This window comes from Pongo pygmaeus, chromosome 10 (assembly GCF_028885625.2).
Source record: "Pongo pygmaeus isolate AG05252 chromosome 10, NHGRI_mPonPyg2-v2.0_pri, whole genome shotgun sequence".
Classification (NCBI taxonomy): domain Eukaryota; kingdom Metazoa; phylum Chordata; class Mammalia; order Primates; family Hominidae; genus Pongo; species Pongo pygmaeus.
In genome coordinates, this window is record NC_072383.2 from 1,310,026 (window position 1) to 1,327,985 (window position 17,960).

General features: G+C 38.4%; 1 protein-coding gene across 16 annotated transcripts in view; it reads left to right on the top strand.

Annotated features, from left to right (window-relative positions):
* ERC1 (ELKS/RAB6-interacting/CAST family member 1) overlaps positions 1–17,960 on the top strand; it is a 511,134-nt gene that overhangs the window by 289,741 nt on the left and 203,433 nt on the right. For all 16 annotated transcript variants that reach the window (XM_063672288.1, XM_063672287.1, XM_063672289.1 and 13 more), the window contains one exon: positions 11,463–11,623. In XM_063672288.1, the coding sequence (XP_063528358.1) occupies positions 11,463–11,623 (161 nt within the window). The remainder of the gene's footprint in view (positions 1–11,462; positions 11,624–17,960) is intronic.

The following is a 17,960-nucleotide window of genomic DNA, read 5'->3' on the forward strand; positions in this document are numbered from 1 at the left end:
TTTATATCAAAACTTTACAAGTTAATACAGGAAAAGAAAAGCTTAGGCCTGTCTCAATCCTGAACATGTAGAAAAATTCCTAAACATAATCACACCAATCCAAAATTAGTGTACACAAAAAAGAAAAATGTGCATGAGTGAGTTTTATTCCAAGAGTTCAAGGTTGGCTTAACAGTAGAAAACTACTGTAATCCTGGCTAGGCGTGGTTAATTTTTTGTAGAGATGGAGTCCCAGCACTTTGGGAGGCCAAGGCAGGTGGATCACTTGAAGTCAGGAGTTCAAGACCAGCCTGGCCAACGTGGCAAAACCCCGTCTCTACTAAAAACACAAAAATTAACCAGACGTGGTGATGCATACCTGTAATCTCAGCTACTTGGGAAGCTGAGGCAGGAGAATTGCTTGAACTGGGGAGACGGAGGTTGCAGTGAGCTGAGATCACACCACTGCACTCCAGCCTGGGCAACAGGGCAAGACTCCATCTCAAAAAAAAAAAAGAAAAGAAAACTAATTACTATAATCCATCACAGTAAAAGATGATAGAAGAAAAGTTAAGTGGCCATCTCAAGAAATGCAGAAAATTTAACATTCATTTATAATTTTCAAAAGTTCTTAACTAGCAATACAAGGGAATTTCCTTAACTTAATAAAGGGTATCTATTAAAAATTACACTACTTATAGATAAAACTTATAAAGGATTCTTTTTAAAGATAGGAATAAAATAGAATGCATGCTATCACCATGTCTGTACAGCGTTGTAGTAGTCATTCTAAATTATGCAGCACGGCAAGTGAAAGAAATGAATATTGTAAGAATAAGAAAAGAAAGAAAACTATCATATTTGTCTATATAGTAAACTTCAAAATCTGTCAGTAAGAGCATTTAAGAAGACTGCTAGATACAGATTCAATTTCCGTAATCTGCACTGAACAGAAAATTTACTTTTTTTTGTAAAAACGATACTATTTACTAGAAAATTAAGCATATAAAGTACCTAGGAATAAATATTATTAGGATGTTTAACATTTTAATGAGAAAAATTATTAAACTTTATGAAAGATATTAAAGTTCTAAAAATATATCTAGTTCATTACGTGTTCTAGAAGAGTACCTGGCATATGATAAAATCTAAATATTTTTGCAGAAGTTCAAGAATAGCTAAGATGCTCTTGAAGAGAACAAGCTGAGACTTATTAGATACCAAGCCTTATAAAGTGATAATAATTAAGATAATGAATGTGGTATTGGTACAGGAATAGGCAAAAGAGTGGATCATAATAGAAAGTGCAGAAATATCCATGCTTTTGAGTATACTTGATATGTATCAAAGGTTAAGATAGAATAGATTTTTAAATAAATGGTACTGCACATTGGCTATCCATATGGGGAAAAATGAAATCAGACCCCTGCCTCATACCATGTACAAAAATGAATTCCAGATGGATTAAGGACTAAACATGAAAAGCAATACTTTAAAACTCTTACAAAGTTTATCAATCAGATATTGTATAACAAACAACTACAAAATATCGGTAGCATATTGTGATGGTTAACTTTAGATGTTGACTTGACTGGCTACAGGGTGCCTGGATACTTGCTCAGACAGTATTCTGGGTGTTTCTGTGAGGGTATTTGGGGATGAGACTAACATTTAAGTCAGCAAAATTGAGTAGAGTGGATTGCCCTCCCTGATGTGGGTGGGCCTTATCCAATCAGTTAAAGGCCTGAGTAGAACAAAACTCTGATCTTTCCCAAGTGAGAGAGAATTCCCTCTGCCTGACTGCCTTCGAACTGGGACATTAGCTTTTCCTTGCATTCATTCAGACTCAAACTGAAACCCTGGCTCTTCCTGGGTCTGGAGCCTGCTCGCCTTCAGACTGGAGCTATACCATTGGCTCTCCTGGCTTTTCAAGCCTTTGGATTTGGGTTGGAACTATGCCACTGGCTTTCCTGGGTCTCCAGCTTGCCAGCTCACCCTATAGATCTTGTGATTCATGAGCCAGTTTCTTATAATAAGTCTTTATTTACACATATACACTCTGTTTCTCTGGAGAATTCTGACTAAGGTACAGACAATACCAAGCATTTATTTCTCGTTCACATACATGGAGGGTGAGTATGGTTGGCTCTGAGTTAGATTTTAACTGGGGTGGCTCTGATCCACATGGCTCCTTCTAGGGCCCAGCTGAGGGGCAGCAGCTATGCAAAATGTTGTTCTCCTGGCAATGGTAGAAATGCAACTCAGCCGCTCAGACTGTAAGCCTCAGCTTCTGTCAGATCTGCAAACATCTCTTTACCTAAAGCAAGTCACGTAGCCTAGCCAAAGGTACTCAGGGTACTTTGCCAATCATAAGCCCCTAGCAAGGATATAGATGTACATTTTTACTATAAAGGAATGAATAATTGAGACCACTAATTTAGTCCACCAATGAAACCAGTATAAAAGTAGGAAATACGACTTTGAGTATAAGAAAGGATTTGTTAAACAGAATGTAAATGTCACACATTCTAAAATAAATGTCTGATAAATTTGAATATGTTAATATATGGTATAGTCGTGCATTGCTTAACAACAAAGACTTTAACTACATCCGAGAAATTCACCGTTAGGCAGTCTTCCTTGTGCAGACATCATAGAGTGAACTTACACAAGTCTAGATGGTATAGTCTACTACACACCTAGGCTATATGGTATAGCCTTTCGCTTCTGGGCTACAAACTTGTGGAAAGCGTTACGGTACTGAATAATGTAGTAGCACAAAGGTAAGTGTTTTAGTATTCAAACATATCTAAACATAGAAAAGCACAGTAAAAGTACAATATAAAAGATTTTTTAAAAGATAATCTGTTAAGGAAACTTAGCATGAGTGGAGCTTGCAGGACTGGAAGTTGCTCTGGGTGAGTCAGTGAGTGAGTGGTGGGTGAATATGAAGGGTTAGGATATCTTTTGTAGACGTTATAAACACTGAACACTTAGGCTACACTATGCTTATTTTTTATTTTCTTCCTTCAATGATAAATTAACCTTAGCTTACTAAGCTTCCTTTTTTTTTTTTTTTTTTTTTGGGACGGAGTCTGGCTCTGTCACCCAGGCTGGAATGCAGTGGCGTGATCTCGGCTCACTGCAAGCTCTGCCTCCCGGGTTCACACCATTCTCCTACCTCAGCCTCCTGAGTAGCTGGGACTACAGGCGCCTGCCACCACGCCCGGCTAATTTTTTGTATGTTTCAGCAGAGACGGGGTTTCACTGTGTTAGCCAGGATGGTCTCAATCTCCTAATCTCGTAATCCACCCGCCTCGGCCTCCCAAAGTGCTGGGATTACAGGCATGAGCCACCATGCCCGGCCGCTGACTTTTTTATTTTATAAACTTAAAAACTTTTTAAAGCTTTTTGACTCTTTTATTATAGTATTATAGTAATAACTTAGCCTAAAACACAAATTAATAACTTAGCCTAAAACACAAACATATTGTACCGTGCTGTACAAGTATATAAAAAAATTTTCTTTATATCTTTATATAACCTTTTTTCTATTATAAAAAAAAATTTACTTTTTTATGACCTTTTAAAACTTTTTTTCCCAAAACTAAGACATAAGCACACACATTAGCCTATGCCAGCACAGGGTCAGGATCATCAATACCACTATGTTCCACCTCCAGATCTTGTCCCACTGGAATGCCTTCGGGGACAGTAACACACGGAGCTGTCATCTTCCTGGGATGTCAGTGCCTTCTGGATACTTCCTGAAGGACCTGCCTGAGGCTAGTTTACAATTAACTTAAAAAAATAAGTAGAAGGAGTACACTCTGAAGTAATAAGTATAGTACAATAAATACATAAACCAGTAACAGTTCATTATCATTGCATGTTGTACATAATTGTATGTGCCATACTTTTATATAACTGGTAGTGCAGTAGGTTTGTTTAACCAGCGTCCCTACAGACACGTGAGTAATGCATTGTGCTACAACATTGTGATGGCAGCAACATCACTAGGCAATAGGAATTTTTCAGCTCCATTATACTCTGATGAGACCACCATCATATATGTGGGCCATTGTTGACTAAAGCATTATGTGGCATGTAACTGTATTTCTGATGATCAAAAACCAGTATAATGGAAAGAAAAAGCCATAAACTGGAAGAATAAATTTGCTACACATGTAGTTGATAAACGGTTGTTATCTAGAATATATGTTCATTAATATGTTTATAACTCCTTTAAATCAGCAAGACTAAGAAAAACAAGCTGTTGGTGATGTGTGGGAAGGTGGGGATAGATGTGGCTGGGAATTTGAAGGAAGAAGAAGTATAAATGGTTCCTAAACAAAACGTGTAACTTCACTGATTATTATTTAGATGATTAAATAATTTGATAAAAGATTAATTAATTTATAATGAAGATTTCTATCAGGCTGGGTGTGGTGGCTCATGCCAGTAATCCCAGCACTTTGGGAGGCCGAGGCAGGCAGATCACCTGAGGTCAGGAGTTCAAGACCAACCTGGCCAACATGGCAAAACCCTGTCTCTACCAAAAATACAAAAATTAGCCTGGTGCGGTGGTGGGCACCTGTAATCCCAGCTACTTGGAGGGCTGAGACAGGAGAATTGCTTGAACCCAGGAGGCAGAGGTCGCAGTGAGCCGAGGTCGCACCACTGCACTCCAGCCTGGGCAACAGAGCAAGACTGTCTAAAAAAAAAAATTAATTAATTAATTAAAATAAAAATATTTATATCACACTGCTGTCACCTGAACCCACTAATCAATGTTATTGTTAAAAATGGGAAAGACAACCAGTTATATATCTCATGTGATATACTATGACTACATAGCCTTACTTATGAAATATTATTGTCAAAAAGACCAAAAATACTGAACCAAAATCTAACGAAGACTTAACGCCTTTAAATCTTTCAGTTTACAAGAAAAATGAGGATAAGAAGAACAGATTAAATGGCACCATTAAGAAATAGTCAACAAAGGCTGGGTGCGGTGGCTCATACCTGTAATCCTAGCACTTTGGGAGGCCAAGGCAGGCAGATCCCATGAGGTCAGGAGTTCAAGACCAGCCTGGCTAACATGGCAAAACCCTGTCTCTACTAAAAATACAAAAATTAGCTGGCGGTGGGGTGGCTAAGTCACGAGAATCGCTAGAACCTAGGAGGTGAAGGTTGCAGTGAGCCGAGATTGCACCACTGCACTCCAGCCTGGGCGATAGAGTGAGACTCTGCCTCAAAAAAAAAAGAAAAGAAATAGTCAGTGGAATCCAGAATGTGGTACATAATACAGGACAAGTGACCCAGTGTCATCAGGAAGTTAATGCCATTAAGAAATTAGAAGTATGAAGTACTGGGGCATTTGTCCAAGCACCATTTGTTCAAATGAATATTCTTTCCCCATTGAATTGGCGTGGTACCCCTGTCAAAATTATGACCTAGAAAGTTAGGATTATTTCTGGACTCTCATTTCTTTTCCACTGATATCTTTGTCCATCATTAAACCAGTACCAACCCAGAAGCTTTGTAGTGTGTTTTGAAGTATGAGTAGCCCTCCAGCTTTGTCTTTTTCAAGATGTTTTTGGCTACTCTGGCTCCTTTTTATTTCCATGTGAATTTGAGAATCAGCTTGTCAATTTCTGCAAAAAAAACAACAGCTCAGATTTTTATAGAGATTATGTTGAACCTGTAAATTAGTGTAGATTGTGTTGAACCTGGAGAGTATTGGCCATCTTAACAATATTAAGTCTTTCATCCATAAACATAAGTATTCCATTTATTTAAGTCTTTCATTTCTTTCAACAATGTTTGTCATTTTCAGTATATACATCTTACATTTCATTTGTCAAATTTATGCCTAGATATTTCATTCTTTTTTATGTTATTTTAAATGGAATTGTTTTCTTAATTTCATTTTCATTGCTGTGTATGGACATACAGTTAATTTTTGTATATTGCTATTGTGCCCTGCGACATTTGAATGCTCATTTATTGTAAGTGATTTTTAGTGGATTCCTTAGGATCATTCTGTGTGCAAGAGCATGTCATTGTAAACTAAACATAGTTTATGTCTTCCTTTCTAATATGGATCCTTTTAATTTTTTGTGTGGCCTAATATCCCTGGCTATTATGTCTAGTACAATGTTAAATTGAAATGATAATAGTAGACATTCTGGTCTTGTTCTTGATCCTGGTCGAAGAGGAAAAACATTCAGCCTTTCATCATTAAGGATGATGTTACCTGTGGGTTTTTCATAGATGCCCTTTATGAGTTGAGGAAGTCCTCTTCCATTCCTAGTTTGTTGAGTGTTTTTAGCATGAAAGGATGTTAGAACTTGTCAAATGCTTTTTCTCCATCGATTGAGTTGATCATAGAGTTTTTTTCCTGTATTCTATTAATACAGTGTATTATTAATATATCCGGTAGCCCTGAGTCCATTTAGTGTTGCTATAAAGGAATACTTTAGGCTAGGTAATTTATAAAGAAAAAGGTTTCTTTTGCTCACGATTCAGGATGGCTTGAAAGTTCAAGAACTGGTGTCTGTACCTGGTTTGGGCCTTAGGGTGTTTCTACTCATGGTGGAAGGTGAAGCAGAGCCAGCTTTTGCAGAGATCTTACGGTGAGAGAGGAAGCAAGACAGACGGGGTGGTGCCATGCTCTTTTTTAACAATCAGTTCTTTCTTAGTGAACTAATAGAATGAGAACTCACTCATCCCCGAGGAAGGGCATGAATTTATTCGTGAGGGATCCACCCCATGACCCACATAACTCCCGCTAGGCACCCCACCTCCAACACGGGGAATCAAATTTCAACATGAGGTTTGGAGGGGACGGATGTTCAAACAGGCCAATTACATTGATTCATTTTTGTATGTTAAACCACCTTTGTATTCCTGGGATAAATCTCAATTTTTACATGTTGTTGGGTTCGGTTTTCTAATATTTTGTTGAGGATTTTTGCATCTATATAGGAGATATTCCTCTGTAGTCAGTTAGTTCCCTCCCTGAGTCCCTCCCTTCCTTCCCTGGCTGGTTTTGGTATCAGCGTTTCTGTGTCCTTTTGCCATGATCCCTATTTCTCTTGCTTTCCAGCACAAGATGTACAAAGTTCATCTTAGAAATTTCCTGTTCCAAATCCGGACTCAGTCATTTTTCTAAGGAGCCTGTTCAGTTTAATGGCAAACCATAATCTGGGTGGTAGTGTGGTCAATGCTGTTGAGCTGTCATTGTTTTTGGCTTCTGGGAGGTGAATACACAGGTGTGTGTTTGCTCTTGGTTCTGGAATATTCACATACGGTGAGCCTTTACAAAAAAAAATGCAGTGGCCATGCGCAGTGGCTCACGCCTGTCATCCCAGCACTTTGGGAGGCCAAGGCGGGTGGATAACGAGGTCTGGAGATCAAGACCATCCAGGTAACACAGTGAAACCCCATCTCTACTAAAAATACAAAAAAATCAGCCGAGCGTGGTGGCGTGCACTGTAGTCCCAGCTACTCGGGAGGCTGAGGCAGGAGAATTGCTTGAACCCGGGAGGCGGAGGTTGCAGTGAGTGCTCTGCCTCAAAAAAAAAAAAAACACATATCAAAAAAGCATAATGTTGGATGAAATAAGAAAGAAAATGCTGTTTATATGAAGTTCGTAAACTGATAAAAAATAATCAGTGATTTATTTTGGCATATATACATTAGAGGTAAAAATAAAGACGTGTAAGGGATAAGTAACACTAAGAATGCTGATCACCTTTCACGGGAGATTCAGTGCGATACAGCTGCAGTGCACTTGCAAAGCTCCTGGGTAGTAAGTCTATAGATGGGTGCTTTGCGCTTGATTCTAAAATACGTGCATATGGTAGGCCCTGTTTTTTGCATGCAGTATTTTACATTGCTTATTCATAAAATTTGAGGTAGTTATGTGCAGTATAAGACATTGTTAAATCTTTTTTTGTGGGAGGCAAGCCACCCAGGTGCCGAGGCAGGAGACCGAAGGCACAAGCTGTTCCAGTATAATAAAGAAAATAATTAGAATAATAAAAGTTATACTAGAAATAGGATATAGATATGATTATGTATGAATATTATAAATCATTAGCTTGTAGTGTTACTCTTTATTACTATAATTATAACCTAAGAAAACACCAGGCCATACAGAATTAAGAGCTGAAAGGACACTGTGAGCAGTGACCAGAAGACAAGAGCATGAGCCCTCTGTCACCCTGGATAAGGGCCACTTGAGGGCTCCTTGGTCTAGCGGCAGCGCCAGTGCCTGCGAAGGCACCCGTTATTTAGCAGACCGGGAAAGGGAGTCTCCCTTTCCCTGGGGGAGTTAGAGAACACTCTGCTCCACCACCTTTTGTGGGAGGCCTGATGTTAGCCAGGCCTGCCCGCAGTCATCCAGAGGCCTAAACGTTTCTCTGCAGTGCTGTGCTTCAGTGGTCACGCTCCTTGTCCACTTTCATGTTCCGCCTGTGCACCTGGGTCCTCCTCTTAGCAGTAGCAGAATTAGTAAAAGTATTAAAGACTTTTGATCTTTCTGTGAAGTGCATACAAGAAATGCTGACGTATGCTGTCCTTCCTCCCCGCCTCGGCTACTTTAAAGGGAAAGGCCCCCTGTCCAGTGGACACGTGACTCACTTGACCCTGTCAATCATTTGAGATAACCCACACTTCTTACCCTACCCCCTTGCCTAGAATACAATAAATAGCAGCGAGTGCAAGCGTTCGGGGCCACTACCGGTCTCTGCGTCTTGGTGGTAGTGGTCCGTGGTCCCCTGGGCCCAGCTGTTTTTCTCTTATCTCATCTTGTATCTTTATTTCTACGATCTCTTGTCTCCACACACAAAGAGAAAACCCACAGGCCCGGTAGGGCTGGACCCTACATTTTTTCCTACAATTTATAAGTAGTCTTTAAAGCTATAATCTTTTGCAAAGTAGGTAGAAAGTTTCTTCTAACCATGACTTTTGAAATTCTTCTATCTTCATACTAATAAAAATGAATTTTAACCATTACAATGTATGCAAAAATCGGTTGCATATATATTGTAAATGAAAACATGAAACAATAAAGAATTTATAAGAAAGGTTAGAAGAATATTCTCATGACCTTGAAGTAGAGAAAATCTTATTCAGTATATGAAAAGCTCTGAGCATATAAGAAATATAAAGGAGAAAATTGATTGAACTCCATTAAAATTAAGAACTGCTCATTATCACAAGTGCTTCAAATAAATGTTGGTATTTTCACACAGTGGCATACCATACAGTTACGATAATTGCATCGGGCAACCTGGATGAATCTCACAGATAGTACACTGAGTTTAAAAATCTGTAAAATTATATACTACATAATTTCATTTGTATAAATTAAAAATAAGCAGTCAAAATTAATCTAGAGTGTTAAAAGGCAGTTTTACTGCCTTTTACTCCAGTTACTCTTTATCTGGAAAGGGGATATGTGGGCAGTTTCTGGGGTACTGGTAACGTTTAGTTTATTGTTTTATGTGCTGATTACGTAGGTGTGTTCACTCAGAAAATTCTTAAAGCTGTACATTTATTATTTGTGTATTTTTCTATGTTTATTTTGTATTTTAATAAAAACTTTCCCAAAATGTTTAAATGCATAGGAGTATGTATAGAATGGGCTTCCATTTGTGTAGAAAAAGGCGGAATGGGTTATTTGCACATGCTTGCTTGTGTATATGTAAAATATCTGTCCAAGTTATGTAAGAAAGTGACAATGTTGGTTGCCTGGAGTGGCAAAAGACAGGATAGGAGGCAGATTTTTTTTAGATCTGTTTAAGATAAGTTTATAAAAGATGGACACATCCTATGCTTTATGTGTTGGAGCTCCTATAAATGGTTCTTATCCATTACTGATTTTATGTTATAAAAACATAGCTTGGTGTATTATTTGTACCCAATTTTAGATAAAATTTTACATGAATTAAACTGATAAAATGGAATCAATGGTATATGTTCATGTAAAGCTTGCAGATGTGTGAATACCTATCCCAGTGTATTACATAGCAATATATTCTCTTTTTTGTTTGTTTATTTGTTTAGTAGAGACAGGGTTTTGCCATGTTGGCCAGGCTAGTCTCGAACTCCTGACCTCAGGTGATCCACCTGCCTCAGCCTCCCAAAGTGCTGAGATTACAGGCATGAGCCACAGCGCCCGGCTGTAACAATATATTCTTATGGCAACTGGGACTGTGAGGATGCTGTTAGCTGGAGACATTTAACTTGCTCACTTCTGGAAGGATAAAAAAATTCAGGTGCCAAAAAACTAAATGCATCTGCTTACTATCATTGTTTAACAGCTGTTACCAATCAGCATGGAAACTTTGTTTAGGTAGGAAGCACTAATTTCCAAGGGTCAGTGAAACAACTTTGATTTGTCATGCTGATTTTTGACTCTAGGTTTCTCTGTTTTAGCATCACACAAATGGGGTTTATGTAGGAATCAATGAATGGCAAATGCCTCACCTCTACCTGCCCTATCTTTTACTTCTGAAAAAACTAGTTATTACCAAGATCCTTTCTTGGCAATTAACAACCTAACATAAACTCTTGTAATTGATGCAGTTGGCTATTTGATTACATTTGCTTCTGAATTGAAATGAACATGTTTATTTCAATAATTCTGATTTGGTAGCCACCTGGAATAAGTGGAAATTACTGATAAAGTACTTACCTTGCTCTCTTAGTTTCTTTTCCTTATGTTTTAGCATTTTGTCTGTCTTCTCTGGTGGCTTTTTGTTTGTTGTTTTTCAGGTCTGTTGTTATCAAAGCGTTTTTTTGTTTGTTTTTTTTTTTCCCCATGTCATTTTTAAAGCATTCTGTCTCCTTTCTATCTGGTATGTATATATACACACACATAACTATATAGGTATATAGGGATATATTTCCTTCCTGCCTTCCTTAAAAAAGAAACCCTACCTACCTGGATTTAGAGCAAGAAATGGTCCGATTGAATTCTAGCGGTTTCTTTAAAAAGAAATTCTTCTTAATGATGTAAATAGGAAAATTTTAGTTTAGAGGACTAAAAATTATTCATCTATGTATACAGGAAATCTGTTATTTGTCAAGTTTATGTCTTTTATTTCCTAAAATCGTTCTGTATTTTTTTTATATTTATATTTGTATTGTATTATTTCCAAAGAACTTCCTTAAAAGGTACTGTCTGTGGCAGCGTGCGACTTCTTAAACTGATGACTCGTATGCCCTTGCATGTATTAAGTTCTTTCTGACCTAAACTGAAAAGAATTATACTGTAGGGATGTTATTATCTGCTGTATTGATTCTTGATATATACATACACATAACTGATCCAGAAAGAGTACAGAATTTTTAATGTGTTCCTGTGTCTCTTCAATTTTCTGGACCCAGGAGTTGCGTGTTACCCAGGTTCTCTGACTTTAATTGATCAAGATACTCTGTTGTTCTCTTTCCCATATTTGTGATAGGTGGAGGAGTTACTGATGGCCATGGAGAAAGTAAAGCAGGAACTAGAATCCATGAAAGCAAAGCTGTCCTCCACCCAGCAGTCTCTGGCAGAAAAGGAAACTCACTTGACTAATCTTCGGGCGGAGAGAAGGAAACACTTAGAGGAAGTTCTGGAGATGAAGTAAGTGTTTGTAGTCTTATTCTTCAAGCATATGCTTAGTGGAAATACTTTTTCTCCCTGCATTCATCTTCCGGCTCTGTTTATTACCCCAATACACTTACTTAATTTTAGTGCTAACTTGTATTTCTCACTCTCTAGAATAAATTTGGTCAAAGGTGGAACAAATCCTGATCAAATAGAAATATTTTTGGTTCCTCTTTAATGAATTTTAAATCCTCTGGCTTATACATATCTGTGTGTAATTACCTCTCTGAAATTCCTAAAATCTTCTGGAAAGTTCAGGCAAAATGGCGAGCTTACTGGGGAAGAGGGCTGTTGGTTCTGAGGTTGTATGAAGACTAGGCAATTTTTAAACACATTTTTTATTGTAAACATTTCCAAAGGTACACACAAGTAGAGAGAATGAACCCCCATATACCTATCTCCAAGATTCAATAGTTAACATTTTGCCACACTGGAAGCCAATTTTTAGAAAAATGTCACTTTTAGCAGAGCTTTGTTATACATTTTCCTGCTTCCCCCACATTTTGTAGGTTGCTGAGACTATAATCTGTTGTGAAGCATGTATGCATCTGCTAATACATAGTAGATGTTTCTTTTACTTCTCAGTGACCTTCTGTTTAAAACAAACATGTCTCTTTTGAAAATCCAGTTGTACCCTCTCATTTACCATTCCTAACCCTTCCCCTTACCTAAAGGCCCTACTGCTATTTTACTGAAACCAGGTCTATCCCGGGATCCCTCAGTTACCTTCGTTCTGTCAGCAGTTATCTTTATTTTTGTTGTCTTCTTTTCTGTCTCAGAGGATAGGTTTCTTTCTCCTTCATAAGGCCAGATTCTTCTTTCTGTCACAGATCTCAAGTCCCTGCCTCAGCAGCCTTTCGCTCTCAGTTCTCTCTCACATGGCCATTGCTCACTTCTTCTCTGCATAAATGCACAGTCTGTCTTTGGCCTAAAATAAAACTTTTTCACTCCAACTGGTGCTTTAAACTGACATCAGTTTACTTTTCTGCTACTTTGAACTATCAGTAAACTTTGAATACCTGAATAATAGAGCTGTACAGAATCTTGCCATGATACCTTAGCATGAATTCTCATGGGACATGGTAATTGCGATATTGTGACTGCAACCCAAGAATGTTGAGGTGTCCTCTGTGCTTTCACGTTCTTGGGCTATAGTGCAAGGCTACGAGATTCTGTCCTTTTAGAAAAGCATTACAAGTGATGTGTCTTGGAAGTAATGCGCAAGTGAAGCCAGAAGTGGATTGGCGTAGGGGGAGAATTAAGAGAGGTTAGAGTTCCGAGTAGCATCATGAGGAAAAAGCTTGCAAACTTAAGTGGAGAAAGGCAAGTCCTCCCTGTGACTGCTGGTGATGACACTAGATTCTTCACTCTGTAGTCATTGCATGACCCACCATATTTTAAAGGTTTAAATTATTCAATTATTGATCATCGAACAAGTAGAAAGACTTAGTCTACCTAGAGAACCTGAGAGGCAGAAATATGAGGGGCATGAAATGTGCAGGGAGACTGAAACAGGAATATGTGTGACTCTGGAGCTAGAATAAGACAGAGTCTTCCCTGAGGAAAAGGTAGTTGGCCCATTTGCATAGAAAATTCTTCAGCAAAGCACTAGAATAGCTTTGTTTTCTGGAATAATCCTGACCTCATCAAGCCAAGAGAAATGAATTAATAGCTATTTTCCATTCCTAGCGTATATTAATGTAATTTTTGAGCATCTGTTACAGATAAATGGTGACCCTAAGTTTGGGGAGACGTAAAACAGTTCGCTTGGTAGCCTGCCAGTGGTGCATTAGAAACATTTGCGTTGGTTAGCCAGCCCTGAAGAGAAGGAACATTTTTATTGGCAGATCCCACAATGGTTCTTCTCTTCCTTATGCTGTGGTTTTGTTAACCATTACTTTTTTATTCCACTTTTATGTTAGCCTTTTTCCCTTAAGAAAGAAAGGATAAAAGGGAGCAGGGGAAAAATAATAAAATAACAACTGTAATAACTGTAATAAATTTTAAGTATCAGTTGAGGTCATGAGGTTCACTATTAAGAATTCTAGGTGAGCTAGTTCATTCGACACTGCCCTGCATTCAAACTCCTCCTGCAGTCCCACCCTACATTAGCATTCAGAATAAATTTTACAAGTCTATTTTTTATTTTTAATAAAATTTTTATTAAGCTGTGAATTTGACTGCCCTGACAACTGGTTTGTTCAGGGAAGAGGTGGCAGAGCTCTTTGGTTTCATTGAGAGTTTAGAGCTATTCAATAGGTAGCCTCCTATATGCAGGCAGTTAGTTGTAAGTCATTCAAAGAATGAAACCAACGAGTAGAAGTTAAATCACTATACTAATTGGGAGCTTAAAAAATAAATAAATATGATTTAAAAGATGATGTCAACACAGGTGAAAAATGAAAAATATTAGAATCTCCTGAACTGACTAGACAGACATGTTTAGAAGACTGGTCTTCTCTGGAAACAAGTAAAGCTGGCAGAGTAATCCAAATATCTCTGTGTTAAGTTATATACTCATGAGATGCTTTCTGGCCAAAAAAAGGTCTCCCACTAACAGAGAATAAATTTTTATATGTACCTAAGAAGAGTCCAGTACTAAATTCTGACATTTAAAAAATTATTGACTGTTAGGAGAGAAAAGTAGAGTACAATTGTGATTAAGAGAGCTGTTAACAGGCTGGGCACGGTGGCTCACACCTGTAATCCCAGCACTTTGGGAGGCCAAGGCAGGTGGATCACCTGAGGTCAGGAGTTCTAGACCAGCCTGGCCAACATGGCGAAACCCTGTCTCTACTGAAAATATAAAAAATTGGCTGGACGCGGTGGCTCACGCCTGTAATCCCAGCACTTTGGGAGGCCGAGGCCGGTGGATCACAAGGTCAGGAGTTCGAGACCAGACTGGCCAACATGGTGAACCCTCGTCTCTACTAAAAGTACAAAAATTAGCTGGGTGTGGTGGCGCACACCGTAATCCCAGCTACTCAGGAGGGTGAGGCAGGAGAATCGCTTGAACCTGGGAGGCAGAGGTTGCAGTGAGCTGAGATTGCGCCACTGCACTCCAGCCTGGGTGACAGAGCGAGACTCCATCTCAAAAGAAAAAAAAAAAAATTAGCCAGGCGTGGCTGGGCACGGTGGCTCATGCCTGTAATCCCAGCACTTTGGGAGGCCAAGGCAGGTGGATCACGAGGTCAGAAGATTGAGACCATCCTGGCTAACACGGTGAACCCCGTCTCTACTAAAAATACAAAAAATTAGCCAGGCGCGGTGGCAGGCGCCTGTAGTCCCAGCTACTCGGGAGGCTGAGGCAGGAGAATGGCATGAACTCGGGAGGCGGAGCTTGCAGTGAGCCGAGATCACGCCACTGCACTCCAGCCTGGGCGACAGAGCGAGACTCCGTCTCAAAAAAAAACAAAACAACAACAACAAAAATTAGCCAGGCGTGGTGGCCCGTGCCTGTAAACCCAGCTACTCAAGAGGCTGAGGCAGGAGAATCACTTGAACCCAGGAAGCGGAGGTTGCAGTGAGCCGAGATCACGCCATTGCACTCCAGCCTGGCCAACAAGAGTGAAACTGTCTCAAAAAAAAAAAAAAAAAATTGTGGAGTTGCTCACATTGAAAAAAAATCTCCTTAGGGATTTATGACATAGTGTTCCGAATTAACTATAAAATTGTAAATAGTTATCCAAATTATATCCTAGTAACAATTCAGGGGGGAAAATAAAAATGAAAATGCATTCTGAGTTACATAAGAGCATGTTTCCTCTTCACAAAGCCATATTTATTTATACTTCCACCAAAAGCCATTTTTTTTAAAGTCTGTAGACATATGATAAAGGACTTTCAGTGGACTTGGAAGCATTTTTCACAATGGGCTAGAATACTGAGGTTGAATGTTATGTAGGAAACCCACATAAATTAATATAAAATTATTTTACACTTGAAAAAAAAACAATATGTTGTACAGTATAGCTATAAACAAATAGCATTGGTGGGTCTGGGACTAGTTAAAGTTATAAAGCAAAGTTTATATCTACAATCAACTATCCCTTGGGACTCCTGCTCAGTTTTGCTTAACTCTCTCATTCTGCTCCCCTTTTTTCTGCCCTGATATTCAGTGCTTTTATATGGCCCACCCTATAGAAATTTCTTTACTTTCTTGTGACCTGAATTGGAATAAATTACAAATAACCCTAAATGTTCTTTGCCTTTCTCCTTCTTTAAATTTTAAACTTATTCCACATTTTAGCTTTTTAAGATCAGACATAACTTCCAAATAGAAGAAACCATGTTTAAAAAAAAATCCATGCTTTCTAATCTTTTTTTATGTAAAAAGCCTCAAGTGGCTGGAATAAGGTCTAAGTAACAAATAAAGAACTAAACTTTTCAGGTAAAGACCCCGAAAGTCCCTCTTGTTTTCAACTTTCAAAATTCTTTCTCTCTCTCTATCAATATATGGTTCACGTGTAAAAATGTGCTTACCTGTGTAGGGATGAAATTAAGACTGTCTGTCATCTACTCCTCACAAGACGAAGGAAGTGAGATTATTGTCCTACTTTTTCCTTTTCTTTTTTCTCTGTTGGAGGTATAGGATCAACCCTCATCCCTTTTGTTAAATATAAATGAATCATTTAAAAGGTTAATTATTGTAGGTAGGTAACCTGATGCCTTAACCTAATTGCAATACCCATTTGAAGAAAATCTGATATATAATTTACCAGTATGGCAGGTTTTTTTGGTTTTGTTTGGATTTTTGATGTTTTTTGTTTTTTAATTTTCCTTTCAGGACCATCTGTTTTATTGTCCTCCAGAGTGTACCCTATAGGTAGCTACTCACTCTCCAAATAGGTAAAACTCCCCTCAAGCTGTGGATGTCAAAGACAGTAATCTATCCATTTAATCATAAGCTTTTCTTCCAGAAGTTACTGAATGAAAGAGGATTAAAAGATGCTCTGTGTAGCAAAGGATTTGCTTACATTTTGAGCCAGTTTGCTTACCCGTGAAGCAGGCGTAGTAATACTTAGACCCACCTCATGAAGTTGTTACACGGATCAAATGAGATTTAAAAAAACACGTTGAAGTTGGTAAAGCTGGGTGCTTGCAAAGCATGACATTTACAACTGAAAATCCAATTTGTGCTTTTGTGTTTGTACCTGGAGACATCACTTAGCTTTTCAGGTCTGCAGTTTTCTCACTCAGATTCGAAAGGTCTCCCATCAATTTAAAAATTGTGTGCTTCTTTGGCCAGATGACCTCCTGAGGTCCCCTGATTCTGTAGTTGTAAATATCATGTGTAAATCAGGGAAGTAATTCATATACAAACAGTATACTGAGGAGAAGCTGGAAGCCAGATATCATGATTCCTGGCTGAGGACTAGGCTACGTGTTCACTGAATGAGACTGCCCAAGGCTTACCAGAGATTAGATGCTACAGAATGAGACTGGAATTGTAATATTAGAGATAGAGCAGTGGGGAATCTGGAGTTCCAACCCAGTCAGCATGGAGAAATCCTTGTTAACTTCAGTTATCTAGCTGAGATAACAAAAAAGATAGGCTTTAGGAACAAGGACCATGCTTTAATATAAGGCCTACTCTAGACCCAGGCTAAGACTGGTAAAACAAGGCCCCAATTAAGTCTTACAGGGTAGACCAAATTTGGACGATGAGTCTCACCGAGATAGAGAAGCCTGGGAAATATCCTGAGCTTTCAGCAGATCAGCATATCAAAGGTTAACTCCAAACCTATACAAGTTCAAGGAGTCAACTATTAACTGACTTATATGTACTAAAATAAAAATCACTGCTCCTCAGAAGAAATTAACAGAACCATATTTGCAATATATCCCATGTTGAGCTTTTAAAAATTACCAGACATGCAAAGAATCAGGAACATATGATCTATAGAGCAGAAAAGGAGCATGCAGTAGAAATCACCTCTGAGGAGTCCTATTTGGTTTAACAGAAAAAAAAAAAAAACAAAAAACTAAATTCACCCCTATACATATACATCAAAAAATTAAAGAAAAATGTCATGTTGATGATGGAATAGATAGGAAATCTCAACAGAGAAAGGAAAAGTATTTTAAAATGGAAATTTGACATAGTGAGAACTTGTCTCTACAAAAATTTTTTTAAATATCAGCCAGGTGTGGTGGTGCAACTACTTGGGAGGGTGAGGTGAGAGGATTGCTTGAGCCTGGGAGATTGAGGCTGCAGTGAGCTTTGATTGTGCCACTGTACTCCAGCCTAGGCAACAAAATGAGACCCTATCTCAAAAAAGTAATAATCATAAAATGAAAATGGAAATTTGAT